The sequence below is a fragment of the Anopheles coluzzii genome, chromosome 3 (genome assembly GCF_943734685.1).
Source record: "Anopheles coluzzii chromosome 3, AcolN3, whole genome shotgun sequence".
NCBI classification, from domain to species: Eukaryota; Metazoa; Arthropoda; class Insecta; order Diptera; family Culicidae; genus Anopheles; species Anopheles coluzzii.
This window is the reverse complement of record NC_064671.1, coordinates 64,578,552-64,595,716: the sequence shown is the minus strand read 5'-3', so window position 1 is coordinate 64,595,716 and position 17,165 is coordinate 64,578,552. Positions and strand designations below refer to the sequence as shown.

General features: G+C 50.0%; 2 protein-coding genes across 2 annotated transcripts; both read right to left on the bottom strand.

Annotated features, from left to right (window-relative positions):
* Positions 1-33: 33 nt before the first annotated feature.
* On the bottom strand, positions 34-13,987 carry LOC120955238 (cytoplasmic dynein 2 heavy chain 1). The gene is made up of 15 exons (XM_040375926.2): positions 13,660-13,987; positions 13,084-13,582; positions 12,883-13,013; positions 12,587-12,819; positions 12,419-12,518; positions 11,831-12,356; positions 10,233-11,742; positions 10,074-10,156; positions 5,597-10,011; positions 3,896-5,528; positions 3,660-3,830; positions 1,643-3,594; positions 1,230-1,510; positions 439-1,167; positions 34-368 (listed from the first exon to the last, which is right to left on the bottom strand). Exons 1-15 carry the CDS (start codon positions 13,694-13,696, stop codon positions 78-80), a joined length of 12,591 nt encoding a protein of 4,196 aa, XP_040231860.2. The 5' UTR covers positions 13,697-13,987; the 3' UTR covers positions 34-77.
* Positions 13,988-14,055: 68 nt separating this feature from the next.
* Positions 14,056-16,126, bottom strand: LOC120955242 (multiple epidermal growth factor-like domains protein 10). The gene is made up of 7 exons (XM_040375931.2): positions 15,968-16,126; positions 15,751-15,890; positions 15,466-15,601; positions 15,197-15,334; positions 14,769-15,086; positions 14,333-14,473; positions 14,056-14,275 (listed from the first exon to the last, which is right to left on the bottom strand). Exons 1-7 carry the CDS (start codon positions 16,026-16,028, stop codon positions 14,202-14,204), a joined length of 1,008 nt encoding a protein of 335 aa, XP_040231865.2. The 5' UTR covers positions 16,029-16,126; the 3' UTR covers positions 14,056-14,201.
* Between the last annotated feature and the right edge of the window lie 1,039 nt (positions 16,127-17,165).

The window sequence follows — 17,165 nt, the reverse complement described above, 5'->3', positions numbered from 1 at the left end:
TGCATTGCATCTACAAAACTGTCTTTGGTGAACTTCAATAACCCTTTTTTTAAATCAATTTCTAAACTTAAACATTACTACTGATAGTTTTCGGGGACAATAAGAGCTATACCAGCTGATATCAGTTGCGTGCTGCTAAATCCCGGTGCAATTTCCATCCCGATCGTACACAGCAGCACATCGCGCGAAATGTTGTTGTACAGCGGTACGGACAGTAGGTCGTCTCGCGTACCCCCCTTGCTAGCGGTAGCCGACCCACGAGGTACATAATTCAGCTCAAACGAACCCGTTGCGTTGATGTCGGGCCCTTGCTGTAAGGCTGACTGTTGGATGGCCAGTTTGTTCTGCTTCATTGTGCCACCATCAATCTAAAACATGGTTTAGAGGGAAGAAAGTGATAACAATTCCATTCGAGAAACATTTCAAACAGTAACTCACCAGCAGTGAAGCCACCATTACTCCCTTCTTTGCGGCACCAGCCGCCCCAAATGTGGCACATAAATGCAACTCCGTAGTGGAAATGGTGGACTGATTCGATCTGCTCAGCTTCAATGCCGTCAGCATGGCTTCCACGTTGAACAGATGGTTAAAATCGATCTGCTGCACGGCCTGCCGTTCCAGCAACGAGCCATACATACGCTCTGTATTGTTAGTTTTGAAAGAAACCGCTCGCAGATACTCGATAACCGTTTTTGGTCCACTCCATATGCGACGCCACTGTATCGGCACCTGATTGTCGCAGATCGTTGTGAGCAGTGAGCGATCCTTGCTGCTCAGTAGACCTGCATCTTTCAGCGCTATCTTCAGTGCCTGGAAACAGTCGTTGATGGTAGTGTGCAGGTTCCGTGCCATCGTCAGCTCCGAAACGACAAAGATCATCCAAGGATCAGTGCTGTTCCGCGATCGCTCGATGAGTGAGTTCAGCTTGGCAATAAAGCTAGCGGAAGAGCTGTTCGTCGTGGACAGCAGTTTGTTCCACAGGCTAACGATGGGTCGTAAACGTTTGTCATAGTTTTGAACGGTGCCCGAGGAGAAGTACTGGGAGCGCAGTATTTTCAACGTATTGCGGCAAAAGATGAGATCGCGAGAAGCGTTCGTTGAAGCCGGTATGCCGTACAGTGTTGGGCTGTCCGTATCAGGGAGTTGGTCGAAAGCTTTCACATAATCCTGTTAAATGGAAAGATACGTTGAATAAAATACTGTACGCCAACGTGACAGACGTTACTAACCTCCACATGGTTGGAGTTGGGCACGGTTATGTTAAGGAACATGGGCTGCCAGCGGCTAGTCATTATCTTCTCATCAATGAACTCTCTGATGAGACACTCCAACCGGTTGAAGTCCTGATCATTGTCTATTCTACCGCCGTAGCTAAGCTTCTCGCTTAGCCCTTGTACCAGTGGCCAGGGAATTTTTTGCGTGCTTCCCGTGCCGGCTGCTTCCACGTACTGTATCATGTCCATGGCGGTGCGAAGATCCGCATCGGAGAAGTCATACCGTTTGCTCCAACCTGCAGAGAGAGAGAGAGAGAGAGAGAGAGAGAGAGAGAGAGAGAGAGAGAGAGAGAGAGAGAGAGAGAGAGAGAGAGAGAGAGAGAGAAGCATTAAAGTAAGTTAAGATGTTAAGATACGACCTTACTCACCCTGCGGAATATACGATCGCCTCTCCTGGATAATAGAATGCAGCAGGAAAAGCCCGACGTACAGCTTGATCGTTTTATAGTCTCGCTTCTTTGTGCTGATACTTTGTGAGTGCTGCTCGAGCAGTAGCTTTAACTTGTACTTCAGTCCGGCGGGAGGTTCATACAACACCTTATTGCATTTCTTCTGGAACGTCTCACCAATATGTTGGTCCGATTCCGACGTTAACCAAAGCCGGAACCCATCTGCCAGGGAAATCGTTTTCAGCGCATCATCCAACGTGGTGGACAGAAACTGTGGCACTGTATGTACGTTCTTGATACAGATCCAGCTACCCGTGTTGGCTGCATCTTTCACCATCTTGAGCGCTTCCATTTCCTGCCCCTTGCCGATCGAGAACTCACTGTACTTCGTCAAACCGACGCCGGGACAGTGGCGGGCATGGTCACGGAGTTCCTCCGAAGGATCCATCCCGGAGGCAGTAACCAGTAGCAGAGGTTCCGCTGGGGTCGACTCCTCCGCAAGACTTTTTATTGACGGACGGGTACTGTACAGACTATTTACGCCTAGCATATTGCGCACGGATCGGTGGATGGTTTTGGTGAGCAAATCGGGCCGCAGTACTTGCGCGATCAGTATCTGCTGGAACTCAGTCAACGAAACAGGGGCGATGGCTTCGTCCGCTTCGGTGTACTTTCTCCAGGCTGGTTCATTTTCTAGCTCAAGACGCGCATGAAGGTCTGGATGTAACGCTTGCAGGGCTACTACCTTACCAGCTAGCTCAGATCTTATCCATCGGGGACTCTGTCCATCGTGGTTGGATGATGCGTCCAGGTTGGTGAAGTTGTGGACAAATGACTCCCATTCCCGCTCGGGGAGCAGCTCCGGAAAGGCTTGCTTGCACACATTCAGCCCTAGAATGATCTGTTCGTCCTTGGGGATGCTTCGACTCAGAAGCGAAAACACTCTCCGTACGAGGATCTTGTACAGTTCGTCCTGTGCCGCATGCTTGTCATTATCAATCACGCTCAGAAATATTGAAACATACTTCCCAACGTTCATGGCATAGAAGCGGCGTAGTCCCATGTATAGTGTAGCGGCCAGCTCACTCAGCGCCGTTCGCTGCGTGTAGTGCTCCATGATTGTGTCTCGGACGTGCGTAAACTCCTCCAGAGCCTTCTCAATCGCAGCCGCACTGCCCTTAATGCTGTTCAGAGTATTCAGCAGTGGTTCATTCTTCAAAATATCGCCCTGAGCGGAGGAAAGCTCCTGCAGTAGTTTATCCTGCAGGTTGAGCTTCTCCTTCATGAGCTTACCCTCCTCCTGTAGCAACTCGGTACGTTTGCGCTCAATTTCAGGCTGCTTCGTCTGTACCCATCTGTACGTCAGCACGTCCGTCAACCCTGCGGTCGTGGTGGTAAATCTGAGCGTCATCAGCTGTGCACGCAGCTCTTCATCCAGCGCAAGCGATTCGTTTTGCGTAATCAGTATCAGCTTAAAGTCGTCGTGCAGTTCCACCGTTTTGTTGCCCACGTGAAGCAGCTTCTTGTTGAAGTGGCTCTGGACCGCGGTGCAGAACAGTGACAGCAGTGGCGCCTGGATGGCGTTAACGTTTTTCACGATCAGCACCTTGCCGAAACGTACTGCCAGCTCTAGGCTGTAGGCGAAACGGTCCGCTCCTTGGCTCGTTAGCTCGTACGTACGGTTCAGATAGGTGAGATAGTTCGTTAGCCATTGCTGGCCGTACTCGGATGGATCAATTAGTAGTGGCGTTGGGGTGGAAAAGTAGGAAAGGGAGAGGAATTTAGCTAGCATTGCTGCGTTTTCGCGATACTGTTGGTCTGCCGTTAGGCCCATGCTTTCCCAGATGATCTTGTCCTGGTTGGTGATCAGTTGCTGGTCCAAGCTGAACGGGGGCAGGTTCGTTACGTCGGATAGCTTTGTCATGCAGGATCTTAAAGGAAGAAACATGAAGTTAAATTTCCAACGTCAAATCTTAATTAAGTTCGAACGGCTTACCTTCGCTCCTCGAGACTCATCTGCGAAAGCTGAGTTATGTTCAGCGCAGTCATAAAACATCGCCCATCGAGGTGAGTGATCGCATCGTTCAAGTCATCCAGCTCCCTGCTCCAGCTGGTGTACTCGCTGTTGAGGTTTTGCACTAGTATTTCGGCCGTATGGAGTGTGTTTCTGTAACGAGAAGATTTGTGTGGCTATAAAAACATGCAAGATTCAATCGAATGTTCACGCCCTACTTTGCTTCCTCGAGCTTTATCTCTAGCATAGCTGCTTCTTGCGTGTACACGTTCAACTGCTCCGACAAGCTGCGGACGGTATCGTTCACATTGTCCAACCCACTGGACAATGATTGCATGTCCGCCTCGGCCTGGTCTAGGTTTTCTTTCAACAGGTTCTGCTCCCGCTCCAGTGGTTTAATGCTCTGCATCACCTTCGCGTACTTTACATTCGCTATGACCCACGCCGCAAGGGGAGCTGCCGCAGCCGACGCACGCTTGGCATTGCGCTGTTCGTATGAGTCCGCCTTTGCCTGCAGTAGTTTCTCGACGGACGCGCAGTTTTCCGGACTGATGCGGGAAGGATCGAGTGACCGGATGTCCTCCTTTACCCCACGCTTGGCCAGAAACGTTTTCATGCTATTCCAGGACGTATCCCGGATGCCCATCAGCCGCAACACACCCTCCAGTATGTCGCGAACAATCTCGGGCGGCGCTCGAAGTGAACGTATTTCTGATAAGGCCTCTGTTTTGATCTGACCCACAGCAGCGCTGGCCTCTCGCAACGTTGGCTCCACCAGGCTGAGTTCCTCCTCGATGGCACGCTTTCGCTCAATCAGCTTTTCGCTGCTCTCTTGCGCCTGACGCTGCAGCTCGAGCAGTTCCGTTTTCTTGTCGTTTGCCGAGCTCATCGTGTTGGAGATCATATCCAGCGATTGGTTTGCAAGTTTGCGCTTCTCTGCCAATGCTTGCTGTTTTTCTTGGGCTACGATTTTCAGCTGCTCCACCACTCGGTGCGTTTCTGAGAGTTTGTCCACGCCGATCTGGATCTTTGCTTTGTACTGTTCTTTTTTAGCCTTCTCCTGGCCGTACAGATGGAAATAGGAACGGATTAAATGGATACGCCGTAGAGGGGAACGGCTCCAGCTGGAGATGTCTACATCGATCAGATCGTTAAAGTACACGGGCAGAGGAGTGAGAAGTGAGTTGGGTTCTTGGTGGGACTTTTGCACCGTATCTCCGACTCCTCCAATGGTGGTCAGATAGGTACGGAGATCGTCCGCCCTGGAAACGGCTCCCGACAGTATCCAAACAATTTCAGATTTCTGGTGTAATGCTGGATAGCTTTCAAACAGCGATCGGACGGTGGGTGACTCTGACTCCAGGATCACCACCAGATGAAAGTTTGATCGCAGCCGCTGTATGAAATAAGCCGAGAGAGACATCTGGAACGACTCTAGAGCAGCTTGTGGCTTCAGTGGAGCTGCAATGTTCTCTAAATCATCACCAAAGAAATCGGCCAGGTCTCCACCGGCTAGAATTGCTTCGCAAGTTTTCATCGCATCGGGCAGATAGTTGGCGACGGCGTGATGAAGGAAGAAGGCGACGGGCTCGTTTTCCAGTGCACAGTTTTGCATAACGATCTTCAGATCGTTGTTAAACTCGCCCATAGAATAGTGGCGTGACATTTGAGGGAATGCTACCCGTACATTGAGCATGGTGCAGGCCGTGTAGAGCGCTTGGAGACGTCCAGAACCTGCACGTCCAATCATGACAAGGTTCGCGTACGGGCGTGATAAGGCTCGAGCTATTGAGGCGATCGTTTCACAAAAGGCGACACTCATCGGTACGTCAATGAGAACATTTTCAGCATCTAGAGAAGAGGCGATTATAATTATAATAACAGCTTTGCTTGAAATACAACACCAGCGAAATACTTACTACAAATAGTAATGCTATGATCGACCATACTATGCCACTGTTCGGCAGATATCATCTGCATATCGCCCCTTCGCTGAGCACCTTCTTTCGGAACAAACAGCTCACCTTGCTCCAGCCGTTCCAGCATGCGGAACTCACCGCGAATAATGTCCTCAAACTGCTCCCTATCCTCCGCCGTAACTAAACGGTCGCGAAAGATGCGGCAGCACTCGTAGAGCAGTGCTTTTCCAAAGTTTTCCTCCGCGTAGAACAGTAGGCCCGATATCCACTTCTCGATAAGCTTCGGCGTGAAGCGGTAGTGCGTCGCCTCACCGGGCGGAAATTGCTGATTGATCTTGACGTACACGTTGATGATGGATCGTACTAGATCGTGTAGCTTTAGACGTGTTGTTCCTTTCACCAGCTGATTATAAACGGGGAGTAGAATGCTTCGCACGATGCTTTCCATATCTTGCTCGTTTGGTTGTTCAAATCGCACCAAACGACAGATCGAGAGGAACCTTGGAGAGAGTGTGATCTTCTCAAGATCCGTCACCGAGGCACACACTTGCACACCGCTCACACTTATCCACTCCACACCATCGGAGTAGAACCCGTGACGATGGATAAGCTGCAACAGCAACTCCACCACTTCACAGGTACCCCACGCATCCACCGTGCAGAGATCGATATTCTTCAAGTACAGCACGATGCGGGAAAAATTGGGACGATATTCCTTTCCCTTAACGGTCGTTACGATCAGTGAGTTTTGCTTGAGCGTGTAGAGAATGTTGGCAGTGGTTAGCTGTGCGCTACAGTTGATCGTAACGAGCTGATAGCCACTGAACTCGCTCACGATCGTCTGTAGTAGCAGGCTCTTGCCATTACCACTCGGACCGACCAGTAGCGCCACGTAACGTTCTTTCGAAGCGATGATATGCTTCAGCAAATCACTGTTCAGCTTCATCAGCGGAGTTCGGACGAGCACGTTGACGTAGGTCCCATTTTCGATCGACGCTCCCGTTATGTCATCCGTACTGTACAGCTCGATCATGTCCCGGAAGCTGTTGTAATAGTGATACTCCGCCACGGCACTGTCGGTAATTGCAATATCTGCCCAAGCGTACACCTGGTTGGAGAGGGCATTCTTTGCGGACATGCTGAGCACACCATTCAAGCCGCAAAGTAGATCAGCACAGAACTGATCCGTGTTTTTAATGCCTTCGATCGCAACAAGCACTGACTGGGCGAGACTAACCAACGAGTAACCGGCCGGTCGTTCGCGATGCTCCTCAATCCAGTCGATCGCACGGTAAAGATGTTGATCGAAGTAAGACTTCAGGAGATCACCCTGTGGATTTCTTGCCAACCAACCTGATACGATCAATTGATAAGGAAGATCTTCTGCGTTCAGATTAATAATACCCATGCGAGAGATTGTTGCCGGCGATGCCGTCGAAAGATCGTGCGTTTCAAAGATGAAGTTAACGTTACTGCCGAACTGGATGCGCCAGCCAGAAGGTAGTGTTAGGAGACGATTGTCGTCCAGCACCGAGTTGAGTGCCTCGATCCACTCCGGATCGACATCACCGTCGCAGATGATCCACGAGGTAACGTTACGACTTTCCGCATTAACTGCCACCGCCATCGAAGTCAGCACACCTTCCGTCCACTGGCGTGTGTCCGGATCGAGCCGTCCGAGCAGCTGCACCCGGCTCATTGACTTCGGTGAGATCGTGTGGATGCGTATGATCTGTCCTTGTGCAATCAGTGCCTCCTTCAGCAGCGCGATGATGGTCGTTTTGCCTGATTGGGGCGGTCCAATCACGACCACTCCCATGCGTTTTTGCAGTTGAGCCTGAAGCTCCAGACACTTCTCCACCTGCCGGTCGTTCTGCTGGTGGCCGAGTGTCGAGAATGCGTCCAGAATTCTCGCCCGCAACTCCGCGTTTGCGCTCGGTTCAATCGGAACGCCCGGGAACACGTTGGTGAGCAGCACATCGAACCGTTTTGCGTCGAATGTTGTAAGTCGGCACATAAGGTTCGCTCGAATCACGTTCACCACTACCGCTGCCTCTTGGGGATATTCGCGTGACTCCCCGTCGATGGATTTCAATGCCCGACCACAGGCCAACAGTACTGCTTTAAGCTCACGCAGTCCCCAATCGTAGTGCCGCTGGCGGGAGAGAATCTTCTGCGATAGCTCAAACAACTCCACAATCTGTGCTCCGAGGCGATCGGCATGCTTGAAACCCTCAACGAACAGTGTGACGCGTGCGATTTGCTGTGGCCTCGGAGCTTGCATAGCGATCGGACGAAACAGTGCCTGAAGATTGAGTGGGAGCTGTTGTCGACCACCGTACTCCTCCCCGGCCGGATTGAGCGTCACAAACACGCAACAGTGTTGATCCAGTGGGAGCGTTTCACCGCCCATTGTCACTTCCGCTTGCTTGTCTTTCAGGGCACGTTGGAGGGGTTGGATGAGCATCGAAATGGAGGATAGCGTTGCTTCCTGAAGTCGATTAAACTCGTCGAAACAGCCCCAAGCACCGCACCGTGCCAGCCCGGAAAGGATGAGTGCCATGGCGGCCGTATCGATGTTTTCGTCGCAGTTAAACACCAGCACCAACCGGCCGAGCATGGCACCGAGTGATTTGACGCACTCTGTCTTACCTGTACCGGCAGGTCCGAATGGGTTGCCACCCAGTCCGAGTTGCATTGCTTGCGTCAGGATGAGGTAACAGTTGTGAGCGAGCGATGTGTACACCAGCTTTGCGTAATTCCCCAAGAACTCGTATGAGTAGCGGAACTCAGCGTACACCATACGAACGGTAACGTTCGCTTTGCCATCAGCATAGAACTTGAGCTGCTGCAGCCAATACCAGTCGCTCACGTTTGTCACATTGTGCGCCAGGAGGTAGTCGACCGTGGTCTGCTGGTACACAAGATCTATTAGAAGTGATCGTAGCTTGATGCCTGTGAGTGGATTTTCGCACTGCTGTAGCATCGTCGAGTACTTGGATATTTCGTTCTGCACGTGCTGCTTGAGGTTCGCTAGCTGCATTCCAATGATTGCCTTTTCGGTGCGTTTGGTGAATGAGATCGAGTTGGCCAGGCAAATGATCTGCATAGGGTAGCGTTCGATCGTGGCAGAATCAAGCGAATCGGTTAGCTGTAGACATTGCGCGAGGAGTGTCTTTAGTGTGTCCTTGATTTTCTCCACCAGTACATTCAACCAATCCTCAACGGGAACTCCCTGGATCATGATTGAATCCTCCAGCCGCAGTTCGTCTCCTTCCTCGCTAGCGAAACCAATCACCCTTGAAGAGCTCTCATCCAGCACCAACCTGTATATCCCGGGAAACAGTTTCCTGATATGTTTCTGCACGATGCTCTCCTTCGATGACTGTCCTAGCAGCTCCAGCAGATCATCGTCCGACAAGAAGTAAAACCGCGAAAATGCATTCCGTTTCGCTTTGATGTACGCACTCAGCGCATTCTGACAGCGTGCGATCTGTCCCTGCAGCGTTTCAATGATCGACAGCACATTGTTGATCTTGTTCACCGACACAACCCGCGGATCGTCTGTAATCTCCTTCATGATATAGCGAAAGTTTTTGTCGATGCTTCGAAACACGGCTTCCTCCTTCTTTAGCGTCCCTACGCCAAAGATCGGCTCCAAGTAGATCCAGCGCTTCTGGATCTGGTTCAAGTGCGTCACGATGTAGTCGAGATTGTTCAGCTTCTCCTCCCACACGTCCGCCTGGTCGGAGAACGACTCGAACGAGGCCGAATTCTTGGCCGACTGGAGTAGGAACTGATTGTCGCCTATTTTGTTCAGCGTTTCAACGTAATCTTTGATCAGCTTTAGAGCAGCACCCTTGGAGTCAGTATAGTCGATCAGTTTGAGCATGGCTGTGGCACTCCACTGCTCCAACTCCACAATGGCCTGCCGGATGATGTGCTCCGAGGCAGCACCGCGTACAATCGCCTGTATTTCGGAGGCTTGGTCCTGCAACTTTTCACTTGCTCCCAGGACATCACCCAGGCAGAGGTCGTGTTGGGATTTGGAATCGATCGACAGCATCATGCATAGCTTGGCCCAATGCTTTTCGATTAGCGCGTCCGATTGCAGTGTGGTCAGTACCGGCAATGCACCCTTGTAGCGCTCTATAGTTGTGTTAATGCGAGCACTAGCCACACTACCTGCCACCTGTCCAGCAGTTGGTTTTTCCCATCGACCGAGAAAATCCGTCAACAGATGGGGTCGTCGACGGTAGATTGTCCACTCTTCGTTTGCGACGGTGTCGTAGTCGTTGAGGAATTCGTTGAAAATGTCCCAATTCTTGCCCTGCTCCGTAATATCTTGTTCCAGCTTAGCAAATATATCATTAAACTCCTTGGGAACGATTATGTTGAACTTTTCCGTTTGTTTACTGTCACGAAAAAAGAGGATGATCAGAATACAAATCTTCAATATCCCAACTCCCGAACTTACTTGAGCGTTTCCCGTTTGGTGAGTATCTGTTTCCATTGTGTTTGACGCTCACGGAATAGCGACATGTCAGCAGTTTCGTTTGTCTGTAAGTTATTGGAGCACCAGAAAGAATTGGAAATTGGAGCACCTAGTTCGTAAAAACTAACCAACTAATCTTACCTCCAAATCTTTGATAGTAGACTCCCACCGGATCGAGAACTTTTCCGCCTCATCGTTCAGCTCGTTGATCTGTCTCAATATATTCTCCTTAATAATGTCCAACCGGCCTTGCAGCAACGTCTGATGATTGTCAATCAGTGGCTGCAGCTGGTTCCACTGCAACAAAATTCCGCCCAGTGCCGACACTCGCTCCTTGCACCATCCCGCCAAGCAAGAATCCTTCCCCTGCAGCGCCTTCATCAGCTCGCTCATCTTCGGCAGCTCGTGAACGATCTTCTCGTACTTTGCGCTCGATTCGGCAATGCCCAGCTCATCCTGTGGTATGTTCTGCAGCACACCGAACGAGTACGCCAGGTACTCCTGTATTTCCGCAATGCTGTCCAGAATCGACGTCCGCAAGCTCCCCGCCAACGCTTCCCAGTACCGCCGACTAAGCGCATCAATATCACTGCACAGCGGCGCATAGCTCACCACCAAACAATCAATCTCCTTCTCGCGCTCCTGTATCCGTGCCAACTGCTGGCTGAACCGCTTACAGGCACGGAAATTGTTATCCCAGTGCTGCCAGCTCGTACAGTGCACCGTGCAGAGCTGCTCCAGATCCACCATCCCGAGCGCCACAAACGGTAGCCAGCTGTCCCGGAACTCCACCAGCTGCCGGAACACAATTTCCGCCTTCTCGTACAGCACACCGAAGTGCTGATAGTTGCGATCGATCATCGTTTTGAACAGTGCGCCACCCTGCTCGGAAAGGCCCTTAAAGTTGACCGGCTTTTCGACGAACCGGCGTACCTGCGAGTAGTACTTGGAGCGAATCTCTTCCAGCGACGGGCGGAACTGGATGCGCTGCTGGCGAAAGATCAGATCGACGTGTATCTCCGGCAGCTTCTGATGCACATCCAGCAGACCTACAATGTACTGGTATTCGAGCACCTTGTACAGTTGATGGTCCCAGTGCAGCTTGAAGGGGTTCAGATTGCCATATCCCTGTCGCTCCATGCTCGTAACGATCTCCCGTAGGTTGCGTATTTCCTCCTTCCAAACATTCGCTTGTCGGATGAGATCCGTGTCCATCAGCTTCAGGATCGCTTTCCGTGCCTGCTCATGATGTCCGGTGAGCTGATTGTTGTCCTTCAGCAACCGCTTGACCGATTCCTGCAGTGCGTCGATGTACCGCTCGACCGATTCTTCCTCACTCCAGCAAACCGACTCGCTCTTGACTAGCTTCGAAAAGTCCATCGCATTCTTCAGCATGATCGGCCTGATGCAGGGCACCATCAAGCCACCGATCGTGTTGTGAAAGGTGGCCACTTGCTGCAACCGTCGGGCATGCGCCACAAACCGCATCGAATGCGACACATTGCGCTGAATCTCCGGCGTGTGTTTCAATCCGAGATTTTGCAAATGGCGCGCCTCATCGATGAAGGTGACCAGTTTCGGCCCGAACGTAACCTTCATGAGCTGATTGTCCGACTTGTCGAACACGACCACCGGTTGGTTTTCTCGCAAGCTGGGGGAGAAATTTCAAAGGGTGCGGAAGCTTTTTGATTAATGATTATCCATCAATCCATGAGAAAGAGAAAAGGTGTGTTACTCACCTCAGCACACCATCGCGTATGGCCATCATGGAGTTTTCGGTCCACGTTTCAAAGTTACCCCGGACGAGGGCGCGCATTTCCTCCTTGAACTCGCCGATGCGCTTCAGCGCTTCCGCGTACCCATCCCGATCGCGACACAGGGCCGCAACGATCGATTCGAGCTGCTGCAGCTCATCCTCCACTACCCGGTAGCAGCGCGTTTCGGCCACGATCGGTGTCACGTTGCTTTCGGTGAAGTTTGTGGTGGTGAGCAGCTCGCGCAGCTCGCGTATCATCGTATCGATGCTGCGGAACACTTGATTGCGCTCGGCTGCGAGCGTTTCCAGGATCAGGGGACGGGTTAGAATTTCTTTGTAGCGATTAAAAACCATCACCGTGTGGCGGGGATTGCCACCGGTTTCCAGTATCTTCTGCTGCAGTATGAAGGCCGCACTTTCGTCTATCTTGGCGAGAGCGTGCTCCATTTTCGCTTTTGCCGTTTCCCACCGCTTGTTGCCGAGCGGGGTAAGATCGTAGATGTTTATTCCTGGAAATGAAGATCCAGATATTTTAATTCATTCTAATAGAAAGTTTGGGAAGGTTTGTTACCATGAAAAGGTAATGCCACTTCATTGGCCAACGGGAAGTATTTTTCACTTTCAAAGAACAATGCGTACAGTAGATCCTTCACGTGGCGAATATCCAAAATCTGTAGGAAATAAACCATACGTCGCATCATTACTGGAGCAATCTAAGAACGCTTCTCACTGTACGTACCTCTTTGTATCTTGTTTGAAATTTGGTCAACAGCTTCGAACGATACGGTTCCCCCAACCAGGGATGGGGCTCATAGTTGGGCCAGAACAGGCGTGTCAAGGAATCGAAAGTTTGTATCCAGGATTCGAGCGTTTCCTTCACGTGACCTATCGCATCGTCCAGCGAAACCGTCCCAATGTCCCACATATCCAACTCGGTCAAATGTTCCGTGCAGGAGGTAACGACACGAACGGCTGAAAATATAAAGCACAATCGTTGGAAGCTCTTGCCAAGTCCACCAAAAAATGCAAACCTACAGATCATATCGAAGATGCTACACATCCGATTCTGTGGGTAATGGTGTGGCAGGCGCCATATCTCGTCCAACGCCGACTGACACACATCGATCATTTCGTCCAGCTTGCCCAAACTCATCGTCTCACTTTCACTGGAATTCAATACATCAAATGAAAAGCTCATGAAAATTCTTGTCCACAGGAAAGTTCTCCGCTTCGTACCCAAACTGTTCGCTTATGCGCTCCAAAATAGTGGCGAACGATCGGGCCGCTTCCCGATCCGCTTTCGTCGGCAGCATCTTCGTTTTATGCATCCAAAAGCTAACCTCATCGTGCAGCGAAAGGATGCCCGACTCGGTCAGGCCCAGCGAAAGTCCCAGACTGGAGTGCAGGTTCTGCAGCAGCGTCCGTATCTCTGCCGGATATTCACACTTCTTGAGGATGTAGGGCGAAAAGACACGCTGCAGCGAGTTGTAAATGGACTTGGCCAGGCCACCCTCCAACGTTAGCAGCCCAATTTTGGCCGCTCCAGTGTGACCACTAAAGTCCAGGTTGGGAATTTTGTAAAACAGCAACCCGTACTGGTTCTCCACGGGGACGCTGTTCTGCAGCAGCACCTCCCCATCCACGGTGACGGCCGCCAGCACGGTAACATCCTCGTTGTCAAGGAACTCGTTAATGACGTCACCGTTCTCCAGTGTCGTCACACCGAAGAACTCAACTGCAGGCGGAAAGCACACGGGATTGGCATGGTAAAAGCGCTATTTCCCACAAAGTATCACACACGCCGCCACTTACCACAAGCGTTGTAGATGAATTTGTAACGATTGGACATCTTTGTGGTGCAATTTGTACATTTATTTCACGTAATTAGGACACTTTTTCGGCAGCGTAACGTTCTTGCATTCAGCAATTGACAGGTACTGTGAAGAAAAGCGCCTTTGTTGTCCCTCGCCGGTTACCATAGTGACTAGTGTCCCCGGAACGTCAACACGGAAATTAAATCCCTGAAGGAGGGTGTGGACATGGGAAGGAAGTTCAGGACCTTTGTTTACGGACGGCTTTCGGGGGTTGTTGGCGGTAAACAACAGGTGGTTCCATTGGGTTTCCCTAGGCAACGGAGTGGTATTATTTCCGCACTCGACCGTGAACCAGGACATTATTGGAGTAATGTTAGGGGTAAAACAACGAAAATCAATTGAAAAAAGAGCAAACAAGCGTCTTCATATCTTTATTTCCATATGCCACAGGAAACACAACAATCAAACTACGAAACGAAGATAAATACAAAGAAATAGGGAATACAAATATCACATCAAGAACAGCAAGATCTCTCTTTTTTATGACATTGCGCGCAAAAAGACACCGATGACGACAAATAACAGCGTTGATGGTACGATGATAACTCCGGTATCTGAAAAGGGGTTAACATTGTGTAACAATCCTATTTGAATGTCTGTAATCTACTTACTAGCCTTGTAGCAGATGTTGTTCTTTTCCACGAATCCGGTCAAACAGACGCACGCGTTCATGTAACATTCCATCGACTGTTCGTGCGGTCCGACGTGGAATTGGTAGCAGTTTTGGTCGTCATTGCAGCTGTCTCCGTGTACTGAAATGTAAATTTAAGGAAAGGAAATCAGATAAACCCTCCATCTGATAATGTTTGATGTAATTTTAATCGCTTCAACAAAGCGAGCGATTACTTCACAGCCCCGTCAAAACATTGCGTCAGAACAGCCGTCAATTTCAGATCCACATGTAGGAGTGTGTTATTACTTCACAAATTAATCGCCCCTTAGCTCATCTCTTAGATTTAGCGATCTGTAAAACTTTGATGCAAAAGCGCATTTTCTCTCTTCCCGCATCCACCATCTGTAATGACCACCTTGCCCCCTTGTACCTACCGATTTTTCGCTCGCAAACATTCTGTACCGCCTGCTGGCCGGTGGTGGCGTTCGTCACCGGGAGCGGGAACTGGAAGTGATTGCTATCGCAGCCGCATCGCTCCCGATAGCAGATCGAGCCGACCCCGAGCGAGGCAATGCACTGGTTCGTGTCGGTGCAAGGTTGATCAAGTGCGGCCACCGCCAGGCAGCTACTGTTGGTCGCATCTGCCACAAAGTCGACGCCGCACAGGCATTGCCCGGCGTGGCACACCGAGTTGGCCGTCCCGTTCGCACACTCATCATCCGCTGCGCAAGGCTTCGTGAGGTTAGCAACCGCTGGGTGGGAGGGTGGGCGTGGGGGGAGAGACAAAAAACAATAACAATACACGTGCAGAGATGAAGAGACGTTGATCGATCATACTGTGGCATCACACTGTTACACTCACCTATGATTGAGCGGCAGGCTCCCTCGTGAAGCACAAAGTGTTCCTGACACTGGCAAACCTGTTCCCGGCAGGCGGCAAAGTGGTCGTGGTTCGAGCACTGCTCGTTATTCTCACACTCGCCACCCAGCTGTACCGATTCTGGTGACGTGCACAGGAAAGCAAGGGCATCCGAATGAAACGAGGCAACCAATGAAAAAAGCAAGCGATAAGTAAGGTTAGGGACATCCCCAAGCGCGCGTGTGTGGCACGCGTACGCCGGCGGGACTTACTGTAGACGCACTTCCTGTCCTCGCGGCTCGGGAGAAACCCGTCCTTGCAGATGCACCGGCGCGTTTGTTCGTGGCAGAACGAATTCGCTACCTGGCACGGACATTGACCACCAATGTGGTTCGACACTCGGTTAACCTTCACGCGAGGGCGAAAAATGGGATACACGCAGAGGGAGAGAGAGAGAGAGGGTGAGATCGTACGATCGATCAGCAAACCTAGGCATCAGCCGGTGTTTGATTGGGAATAAACGAGAGGGATACGAGTAACAAGGTCACGCTACTTACCAGCGGCCGGCACTCGGTGGCATTGCCGTTCTGGGACAGGTCAGTGCACCGGCAGTGCTCCTCGATGCACGTGGAGTTAACAGTCGCGCTGCGAAACGGCTCACAGTCCTGGTCGGTTTCGCACGTCAGCTCCACCAGATCTGTTCACGGGATGGGAGGGTGGGTCGGGTTTTTACTGGGGCGTAAAAAAGCAACCGAAAGAATCCCTCATACTTACCGCTCGATCGGGCAAAATTGAAAGCGAACACGATCAAGAGCAGCACAGCAAATCGGGCCATTGTGTCACGAGGCAGCAGCGGGCAAGTCCTGTATGCATGCGGAGGAGCGATGGACGACACTGATCACGCCCGGGGTGACCTGTACATCGATTGAGGAGGTCAGTGATTGATCACGATCTTATCGTTTATCAGTTAAAAGCGACAGAAAGGCGTTACGCGTCAACCAGAATGTGTCAAAAAATGTAATTGAAAATATAAAATTTATTTAAAAGCTAAAAACAAAAAACATTTTGTATTGCAATAACAGATAAACTGGTTCAACAGGTACAGGAAATAACTGGTTGCACGGTCCCCAGTCGGTGGACGGTATTTAGTAGGGAGGGCCATAAATTATGCCACTTAGTTTGTGCCGCCTATCGCCCTTAAAGATACACCGGGTAAACATGCGTGATTGCATCACAATGGTACAACACATGCCTCTCAGTAGGACATATTATTGTTTTAATGTTGTTCCTCGTTTTTTTGTAACTGTGATACATTTAAAACGGCTTTGCTGAATGATTTTGATTAGCATGTTTGTTAAATAGTTAAGAGGTTTACTAAACAAATGCAAAAGAAAACAAAATCAAAAAGGACCTCATAGGTTAGTCTGGTCAGTGATCTGTTCAATCTGATTGGAATATTACATTTTTACTTAAGATTTATTCATTTGTTTATTTATTTTTATTTCAAGGTGCTAACGAAGTGATATGTCAAAATATGTGCCGGAATAATTGAATATATAAACCAACTAAATTGGACAATGTGCTAACAGTCTCAACAATAAAAACTAGCTTAAAACACAATGGCGATCATGTGAAAAGCATATTCTGACATTTAGTGGATATTCGTAGCGATATGAGCTATTCCTTGGTTGGTTTGAATATTCGTAATGTAAGCTATGGGGCGGCAATATCCATTAATGGTAATATAATGAGAATATATCTAAGTATCTGAGTATGAGTATCTGTGGATTCAATAGGGTAAATGTACCAGTATTCGGTAATGTACCTGTTTTCGGCAGGGTAGCTAAAAACGTATAATTACGCAAAACCGCGTTGAAAATTGTCTCAACACATATTTTTTACATTATGCTCATTTGTTTTTGTTATTCATATACGAAGTTTCACATCATTTCCATGCATATTTTTCAAAATA